The 10,365-nt window shown below is 39.5% G+C and overlaps 1 protein-coding gene across 2 annotated transcripts in view; it reads left to right on the top strand.

Moving 5' to 3' along the window:
- The first annotated feature begins 570 nt into the window (after positions 1 to 570).
- Positions 571 to 10,365, top strand: part of RNF11 (ring finger protein 11) — a 44,639-nt gene continuing 34,844 nt past the window's right edge. For both annotated transcript variants that reach the window (XR_012160491.2, XM_073357751.2), the window contains exon 1: positions 571 to 1,084. Coding sequence is in view for 1 of the 2 variants with exons in the window: in XM_073357751.2 (XP_073213852.1) it covers positions 962 to 1,084 (123 nt within the window). In the remaining variant the exon portion in view is untranslated. The remainder of the gene's footprint in view (positions 1,085 to 10,365) is intronic.

The following is a 10,365-nucleotide window of genomic DNA, read 5'->3' as shown; positions in this document are numbered from 1 at the left end:
TTCAAACTCAGTAACAGCGTGATTGTTAAGGGCCACATTTTTGAAAATAGCCATTCAGGCAGAAGGCATAATTACTAGTGTCCAGGCACTCAGTATGCATAAAGTACTCTATTTTCTGAGTGCAATGGGAGCACCTCATCACCACCTTTGGGTGCCATATTCTGACTATGTGCACAAATCTGAGCTTTTGCTCTGGCAGTGACTGTCTTCCAGTTTTGTATTTGTACTGCACCTAGCACAAAAGGGTTCTGGTCCGTGATTGGGGCTCTTAGTCATATATAACACAACCGAAACTGGCACACACTACATTAAAATAATGCAAAAAAAAAACCCCCAACAGTGGGGTAAACTCTCACCCACCATTTTGGGGAGCAGGTTGAATCCGCTCTGCAAATGTGATGGTAACGCATCACAAAAAGCATCCCCTAAACACGATCCCTTCAATACGCTGCTCAGGGAGCGACAATGGGCAGCAGGAGCCCGCGAGAGAGCAGCCGGGCCTAGCCCTGGGAAACCTGGCAGCGGCGGGGCGGACCGAGAGGAGGAGTTAGGGGCCCCGTGTGACAAAGCCCAGTGCGCAGGAAGCTGGTGACCAGGAAGCAGAACAGCTCCTGGCTGCGGTTGGGGGACGGGCGCGGGCTGCACCTGAGCCCAGCTGTCCAAACAGCACTGCCCCCCTTGTCTGCGGCGCTTATGGGGGTGGGGAAGTGAGGCCTCTTCCTCCCACCCGCTGCCCCTCACAGGCCCCCCGGGAGCGGGCGGAGGCAACAGCAGGAGCCTGAGTGTGCGGGTCCCCGGTGCAGCCAGCCGGGTTGGCGCTCAGCCTCTTACGGGGAGAGACTGGCATGAGCCTCCCCAGCCGGGCGGCTGCTGCTGCTGCTGCGGGCGGCCTGGCGCTGCGCGGAGACTAAGGCGGGAGCGGACACGCTGAGGCGGAGAAGCCCTCGCCCCGCCGGGAACAATGGGGAACTGCCTGAAGTCCCCCACCTCGGATGACATCTCCCTGCTGCACGAGTCCCAGTCGGACAGAGCCAGCTACGGGGATGGGACCGAACCGGATCAGGAGCCGCCGCCGCCATATCAGGTACTGGAGTGAGGCAGACACAGAACGGGAAAGGGGGTAAAGGAGCCAGACGTGCCCAGAGAGGGACAAACACAGCCAGACACAGAGAAAGGGGGAGGTGGGACACAGGAAAGGGAAGGAGAGCTAGAGCAAGGCAGAGGAGGAGAGAGAAAGAGGAGGGAGGGGAGAGAAGAAAAACAATGGGAAGGAGAGAGAAAGACAGACACACTAACCCCTCTTTACTCTTTTAATTCATGGAATTTGGGTGGATGTAGCTTTCCATGGGGGCTTTTGTTTTTTTGTAAACACCTCCAATGAGCCTTTCACTTTTAAGTAACAGAAAGGTTTTTCTTCCTCTCCCCCGCGCTATTGTGATTAAAAAAACAAACAGTGAAAGTGCTTTTACATAAAAGCTTTGCTTGGTGAAACTAATGTGTGCCAGGTCTTAAGTTTGGCAACTGGCAAACTCATGTACACCCTTGGGTGAGACTTCTTTGTTTCTTTCAGTCTCATCTATTTTTGCCTTCCAACAAATTGGAAAGGAGATCAGAGGTTTTCTCTTAAGATAGACCGTTGCTCAATGTGTTGTTGGTGAAGATTTTAATTGATTTATAAAGCGTAAGTATAATGGTGTTGTAGAAACTATGCACACAAGAACAAAGCACTACACACACCAAACCCAAACTAGAAAATATATATATATTTTGTAACCCTGTCTTTAATTTTTAGACAGATCTGGATTAATTATTTTAGGTGTTTTTCTCATTTTTGGCTAAATGAGAGGAGCCTCTAGTTTCTCAGCCTGGGCAGCTTCCTTTGTTATCTTCATGCGGTGACATCACTGTCTGGCATTGCTCTTTTCTCATTACCCTCTTAAACCAGAGACCACACAAACAAAAAACAGGCTTTGTCTGGGTTTATTTACTCTAGCCTGTACTTTCTTGATTTTCACCAGTAATTGATTCTTAATGAATAACTTTTTTTTTAAGGCAATAGATCTTATTTCCCCTGAGGAATATCAGACATAGGAAGTGTGTCTTTTCCATTGCTTCTCCCATCCTTACAAATATTCATGAATTTGCAGCTTCTTGAAAGATTGCAAAGATAGAAAATATATAACATTAGTTTTCATGCAGAAGAAAAAATGCTGATATCAGAACAATGTGGTCATGAATAGCAAGTCTGTAACCTTGACCTCCATTCAAGTGGTGACCAGAGAGATAGACAGAGACAGGCATACACTGAACTTGTGGTTGCACTTGCCCACTCTGTGTGATCACCACTCCCCTATATATCAAGCTATCCAAAAGGAGATGGTTATATAAGACAATAGTAAAAGTGAAAAAATAATCGAAGGAAAATGTTATAACTGTTATATCTTCACTTTTCTTAGGGGATGATCAGAGAAAAAAATATCTGTTGAATTTTCAAACCTGAAATAATAGGATATCTTCCTGAGAAGTTTACCCAAGTGATTGAGACTTTAACCTTGAAGGGAGACTTGATAGCTCTTTAGTTAGTTAGATAGGAGTCATTCAGAATTGGCATATAGTTAACAAAATTGCAGGAAGCATTTAACTGGGTAGAGCTGTCATCTACAAATGCTCTATATGTTAAAGAATGATATCTATGAGAGGAATTTTTTTTATCTGTTCTAGAGAAGGTGTGTGTAGCTGTCACTGATGATGCAGTGAAACAGCAGTGGTATTACAGAGCATTGAGTATAGTTGGTTACATTTTGCATGTTCAGAAAAGTATCTAACCATTTTAGAATGAACTTCCTCATATGAGGAACTTTTCCGAAAGTCTCAATTAGAGCTACTTAACTCCAGTGAAACTCATTACTGTCAGATCAAATTATTTAAAGAACATATTACTCAAAATTAAGCCTACATTATCTTTTCTGATTAAGAATGCAAGAATATTTTTAAAATCAACACATAATATAAACAAAGTTTGGCAGTCCATGCTAATTGCAAAAGACATTGCAAATGCCACATGTGTTTGTGATTTCCACGTTATTTTTTTGAAACAGACTGTCAACATTATCATAAAGACCTCTTCATAATATTCAAGAGCTTCTTGTGTAAGTTCTGCAGGCCTGTTGATTTCAGTAGCAGATAAGCATGTGTGTAAGAAGGATTAGACCCTTTCTCAGTTTTCTGGGAGGTTTTTTTTTGTTTTGTTAAATGAATGTGCATTTGGGAAGTGGAAGGGAGTAGGCTGATTTAGTTTACTGTCTGTTCTTTTTGTCAATTATTCTAAAGCTCTGCTACTATTGAGGTACTGCAGCAAATTTATTTCAAAGTTCACTTACTTTAATAAAGTTATGGAGTTCCAGATATATGCACAGAGTATATCTGAAGCTCTGCTATTTTGAACCTCATTTGTTGCAATGACATCCGTGATCTTTTATAAAACATTTGATATTTCCTAAGTAAATCAGTGCCAGAAAAGCTACTTTCATGCAATATCATTATTCAGTTTCTTGATTTGTATGTTTAAAATTTCAAAGTTACAAGTCTCACAACTGTAGTTCAGCCTCAGTGACTTAAGATATAAATTTAACACTAGATACAATACAATATCACGTATGTTCAAAATGAATAAATTAAAATTGAGGAAACCATAATTTTGAATTATCTGACTTCTGTGCTAGATCGTTAAACCAAAGTAGCTGCTTGATACTGTTATAATGGAACATAAAGAATTCCATATTGTTAGTTTCATCCTTATTGTGAAAAAAGTCATTATCAGACTATAACATTTTTTAAACAGTTTAAAATTGTGTATGAAAATGTGTAAGATTGATGAGGGGAGTACATAACCATTTTGAAAACTCCTGTTTTTGGAAACTAATGACATCTACTCTGGACAATGCTGGGTGATTATTACCATAAATATTGTTACTGGACTTTAAACCTAAAAATAGGCAGACATATGCCTAAAAACCGCGATTATTTAGAAGACAGTCCTTCTTTTCTAGGGCTCACTTTACTCAAAAATAAAAAAAAAACCCATGAACAAAACCTAGATTTCTCTTCTGCTGGAGTTCAATCAACTTGTTTCCCTCCTCATTACCTGTATTTCTGTATGTAGACACTGGCTTATGTGTCTCATAATTGACCCCTTAACTGTTTAGAGAGAGAAGGTGGGTGATATAATATCCTTTATTGGACCAACTTCTGTTGGTGAAAGAGACAAGCTTTCTTGAGCTCTGTGTAGCTTGAAAGTGTGTCTCCTTCACCAAGAGAAGTTGGTCCATTAAAATGTATTACGTCACCCACCTTGTGACTGATATCCTGGGACCAACACAGCTACACCACCACCTTTAATTGTTTGGCATTTAAAATATTTAATGTTTTCAGATACTATGGTGATGGGCACCATGGGAAGACCCTAATTAGGGCAAGGCTTCCATAACTTTTTGTTTTAAATTGTTCATGCAAAATACACTCCCAATAGTCCTTTAACTGGGGTGACAGGTTGTTACTAAATGCAGCCTCAGTGCTCAGTGATGTATAGGACTTAGAAGATGCAGTTTTTAGCTCCAGAAATTATAAGTCAAGACTAAAATATGGACACACAGGATAACAGGGATCAGAAGCTTCACTTGGTGTTCATGCAGGTATCTATATATATTATGTGATGTGCATTTGAGTTGCAGCTGAAAGGTTTCACAGAGGAATTATGGTTAATTTAGGAGGGACTTGAATGACCAGGAAGGGTAGCCCAAGATAGAGAGCAGTTCAGGTTTAAGGGGCATCATGGAAGAAAGCACAAAGACAAGACTGGAAGAAGGGTAAAAAGGAAGCAGTTACTGATAACTCTTTTCATAGGCTATATATTTTGTCACATACCAAAAGCCAGCATTTTGAAGTATCCACTAATTTTGGGTGCCTCCATTTTAGGGTGACCAATTTAGGACCTGATTTTTCTAAGGCACTGAACACATATAACTCCATTTGAAGTACAAAAGAGCTGTCTGTATTTAAGAAAAAAAGTAAGATTTTTTTAAGTTCTTAACACTGAGGTTTTTAAAAAAAATCTGCTTTCCTTTTCTGCATATGTCATCTCATCATTTGTTAATATCACACTTCTGCTGTATTTCAGACAAGTTCACTGCTTTTCCCACTTCCCACTAGTCACTCCTAGCAGTTCTAATCCAAAGATTATTTGTAAAACAGAAAGCTCATATGTGTTGCTTCAAAAAAACAAAAACAAAAAACCCAACAACACCAACCGCCCCCCGCCACACACCTCCTCACTCCATTACCATCCTGTTCCTGAATAATTGCACACAACAATTTATCATTTCATTAATTTTTGGAGACCTATACAGTAGCATCACAGTCTGAATGAGAAACTTGAGGAGAAAAGATGTGGGGAAAAATACACTTATAGACAAAAGAGGTATAGCTAACTTCTAAAAAAGGATTTTCATAAAAGTTCAAAGTTAAAGCACAGAAAGTTTGTCTTAGTATAATATATACTTAATGCAGTAACTGAAATGCATGAGAAACTACTGCAAGTCCTTGGTATTCAGATTGACCCCTAGAAAGAGTATTTGAAATGTTGGTATGGAAGAATAATTTTCAAAACACTTTCATGTTGAATAACGTAGTTCCAGATCTATCTACAGATTCCTGTAATACTATATATTGGCCTACAGAATCACACATTATGGGATCCAGAGTTTAGTTTATTGTTTTGGTGTTTTGTTTTGTTTTTAACCTGATGTTCCTTAGATTAGATCTTCAACACAAGATAAAGGTAGGGAGAGGGCACAAAGATGCCTTAAAGCTAATTTTATGCTCCTATAATCTTGGAGCAGCTGGGAGGGCGGAACTGTTTCCCAGAAAACTTTAGGACAGATGCAGTTTTTCTCTAAATTCTGATTGCTGCAACAGCCCCTTATTGTCTGTTGCACCAGCTGGGGATTACCTGCATTCAGTGTGCTCTGGCCATGCCCCCTCCTTCTTTAACATGCATCCTCCCACCCTCAGTGCTGGGGATGGCAGTTTGGGTCTGTGCAAGTCAAATCCCCCGCTGCCTTATTAGGATAGCCATAGGAGCAGCACCAAGGTGCTAGGGCTGAGGCTCTGGCCCCTTGATTTTAAGGAGTTTGCAAGTGTCCTGGAAAATTAATCTGAGTAATCAAAAGACTATTTATTGGAATAGTCCCTTACTTTTCTGTTTGAAACTTTCAGCCTTGGTTGCATTTATTGGCTTTACTTTGTTTAACAAAACAGACAAGCGTTTGTTGTGTCTCAGCAGTGCAATTTATATGTTGTGACTCACCCAACTATTACATTGTATTGGTGTTCTTCCATTGTCTCCAAGAGGAGCACTAATTAACACTGTTAAATAGGGCAAGTCAAATTAATATCTGGTATGAGTGCAACTCCCATAAAGGTATCCGAGCCAAAGTCTCTGAAGCCTCAAAATGATGGTGTGAGTTACATGGAGGCCCAAGATATTAATAAAACAAGTGTAAATGATAAAGTAGTATAACTTGTTCCAATTTGGCAATGAGTAATTTGTAAACCTAATGTAACTTACACACACTGCAGGGGCATAAGAGGATAGTTGAGCAGAAGAGCAACTAACAGGAAGAAGTACCCACTGTTATCTTATTGGTAAACCAAACCAGCTAGTTTTTATGTTTATATACAAAATTAAATATTCAGGTCTGTTCTTCATTCTCTTACCTTAGTATTCTAGGTTTCAGAGTAGCAGCTGTGTTAGTCTGTATTCGCAAAAAGAAAAGGAGGACTTGTGGCACCTTAGAGATTAACCAATTTATTTGAGCATAAGCTTTTGTGAGCTACAGCTCACTTCATCCGATGAAGTGAGCTGTAGCTCATGAAAGCTTATGCTCAAATAAATTGGTTAGTCTCTAAGGTGCCACAAGTACTCCTCTTCTTAGTATTCCAATCTCTCATCCCTTCTCCCTCCTCACCCTCCCCAAAAACCCATACAGAAGGAACACCAAGCACAGTTGCCTCTGTGCTACTGAACTGTTCAAAATTCTGGTTAATTTCACTCTGCTCTTGTGGATGCCATTGGAGTAGTTCTGCACTGAAGAAGAGATTATGCTGTGGGAGCTTCTGAAGATGTAAGACTCCTATGCCAAATTTTAACCCTTGGTTAAGCAAACCTCATATTTGTAGTCTGAGGCATAATGAGGCTCGGTCTCCTCTGTCAAAATGTGGATGATGTAAAGGCTCTGTCTTGGTGTGTGTCTAGGTAATTAAGACAAATGGAGATCAGTTCCAACGGGATGAGAAAGAAATGGAGTGGATGAGGAAGCTTAGAATTTGTGGAAACTGGGAAATAGTGTTGTTCTTGCAAGGAAGTGAACAACAGAATGTGATGACGTGAGCTATCTTGTATAGCTTGTTTTACAGATTGAACATATCCTATGACAACATTCTATAACCATGACTGTCTGTTATGCCCAGGGCCAAATTATAAATCCAGTTCTGAAAAATTGTGCTCGTGACAGAAGGAGTGCAATATTTTCAGATGCAATTTAGACAGTTATATTTGCAAGTCCTTAGAATGATTCTTATATGTTTTTTGTTATAATGACATCGGTATGGTAAATTGTTCATGTGTGCAAAATTTGGCATTTTGTGAGCATGAAGCACACTGGACTATCTTTTTTTAATATCTGTATTTGGAGTTACTTGGAGAATAGCTTCATTCAAAAATATATCCACACCAGGTTATTTGGCTAGTAAACAATTTACCTCAACATTTCTTCCATCTGGAGGGTCATATCTTGTGGACTCCCAAAGTGGTTGTTTGGAGGATTGTGTTGCAATTGATCAATGCTAAATAGAATGGGTTGGAGGTTTTTTTAAGTACAGTTTTCTTTCTGGCTAATGCTAAACAAAAGACCGTGCAAGTGTGTCCGTCTTGTCTACATTTACAGCGCTGCAGCAGTGTAGCTGTAGCGTATGTGGAGAATACACTCTGTTGACGGGAGAGAGCTCTTCCATCAGCATAAAAAAACCCACCCCTGTGAGCAGCATAAGCTCTGTAGGTGAGAGAAGCTCTCCTGCTGACAGAGTGCTATGCACACTAGCGCTACTGTTGGTGTAATTTCTGTTGGTCAGTGGGGTGGAATATTCACGCCTGGGAGTGACATAAGTTTTACCGAGAGAGGCGGTAGTGTAGACATAGCTCTGGTGCATAATTATTAGATTTTTAGCTTGACAGAGTTGCTATTTGCTGTCTTGTTAACTGTTTCTAGTTAACAAGATGGGGATGGGGGAGAGCCATCTTAGGTATCCAGAAGATAAAGGACACCAGATAGGATCATAAGGTAGGTAATTTTCTGGCATCAAATAATGGTGGAAGTATTGTTTATAACACATACTTTTAATGAATATACTTGGTTATTAGCTGAATCTTGTTATTGGCTCTCTTCCAGATTAAAAAAATTAGTGATTTTTTTTTGTTTTTTAAACCCCAATCTCATTTGGTATAAGTATTAAATTAAGACCTGAGTTAGGAGGAACCACCACCAAAGTACAGTATGTCCATTGATATTTGAGTTCTCTGTGTGTTGTGTCCTTTCTGTTGTGAAGACTAGAGAGAGTTTCCAGAGTTATTGGTGATGGGCCTGCTAGCAGAAAATACTGATTCACAGACATTCCTGCCAGAATGTTCTGTAACAGCTACTCTGAAATAAATAGAATATGCTTATAGTCTTGAGTGAAGGAGAGCTTTTGCCCCTTTTGAACACAATTATTTAGAAATGTCTGAGCTGGATGGAGACTCTACACATGAAGTAAAATCCATCTACCTCTGTCTCAATCGTTTTCTATTTCTCCCTTCCCAGCTTTGATAAAAGTCAGAGGTGATGGTTAATGGACACTTTTGGTAGTCAGGCTGGTTGTAGATGTCTTTCTGACCTTTACCAGAGAAGATTTTAGTTGTGGTAAGTGAAAATGTAGCTGATATTTCTTAGAACCTTCTTTGGGGTTGGCACTGATTACTGTGCTCCAAGAAGTTCAGATAGTCTGCTTCCTTATGCAAGGTAAATTCATCCTATGTGAGGTAACTTGCTATTCTGTGTAGTTTATCAAATGCTCTGTTGCTGCTGAATTTGGTATCTTGAGGCAATTATGCATTAATATGACCAGGACTCACCATACTAACTCTCCTTTTTCACTCAAACTTTTAGAAAAACTAATCATCTCACCACAGAACTATTATGCATGCCTCTCTCATTAGTGAGAAAAATAAATGAAATCAAAGAATGCAATGGTTGTGTTTCCTCTGATTTTTTTCCCCCCTCATCCCTCTTCTGTGGAAAGAGGGACTATTTCTCCTCCATTCTGAATCATAAGCAGTAAAATGATGAGAGAGACCTTTTTTTCTCTAAAATATTTTCAAATCAAAGCCTAAGGGTATGCAAAATATTGGGGGTTCAATTTAAACTGGAAATCTAAATAAAAAGGAAGAAAATTTCCTGTTAATTAGGCATTAGAGAATATAATCCTCTGAATGCAAACACTTTAAGAAGAGAAGATTCAATAGAATAACTTCAAAGTTTTGCAAAAAGAAAAGGAGGACTTGTGGCACCTTAGAGACTAATAAATGTGTTAGTCTCTAAGGTGCAACAAGTCCTCCTTTTCTTTTTGCAGATACAGACTAACATGGCTGCTACTCTGAAACCTGTTATTATTCAAAGTTTTGCAGATTCAGAAAGATAAGTCTTTGTACGTACATCTGCCAGTGCAAAATAAGAGTGGAACAATGGTCCCTCTGACCAACAAGACAATAATTCATGCTAAGGTCCCAATAATGGGATCATGTAGAGGTCAGTGGGAATCTTATGTGAAAACAGAATCAGTATTGAGGAAGAACAAAGTCTTCAGCTGTGTCCCTGCAGACAGATTAACTACTTTTTAAGCGAAGTTTTGGTGTATACACCAATCTCAAGGATGATCAGTTTCTAGAAACCAAAACTCTGTTTACTGTTTTTGTGGTCATCTTTTCTTTATATTTGATGCATCTTAAATGCATTTTTAGATATGCTTAAATGATCCTCTTGTGTGATTGCATTGAACACTGTCCAGAGAAGACATTTCTGTTTGAAGCCTTGAAATGTCAACAGGAAAAACAAGAAGCTTCTAGCTTTCACCAAGTTTTATAGGGAGAAATTGTTTTTAAAACTCTTTATAAAGCAGTGGGAGACGAGAACAAATTCCTCCTTTTTGCAAAGTATTTCATACCGATCCAATTTTTTTCTCTAAAGCTAGCCTCTCCTTTTGCATCTGTGCAGA

This window comes from Lepidochelys kempii, chromosome 8, assembly GCF_965140285.1.
Source record: "Lepidochelys kempii isolate rLepKem1 chromosome 8, rLepKem1.hap1, whole genome shotgun sequence".
Lineage (NCBI taxonomy): Eukaryota > Metazoa > Chordata > Testudines > Cheloniidae > Lepidochelys > Lepidochelys kempii.
The sequence above is the reverse complement of the archived record's forward strand: the minus strand, read 5'-3'. Positions and strand labels throughout refer to the sequence as shown.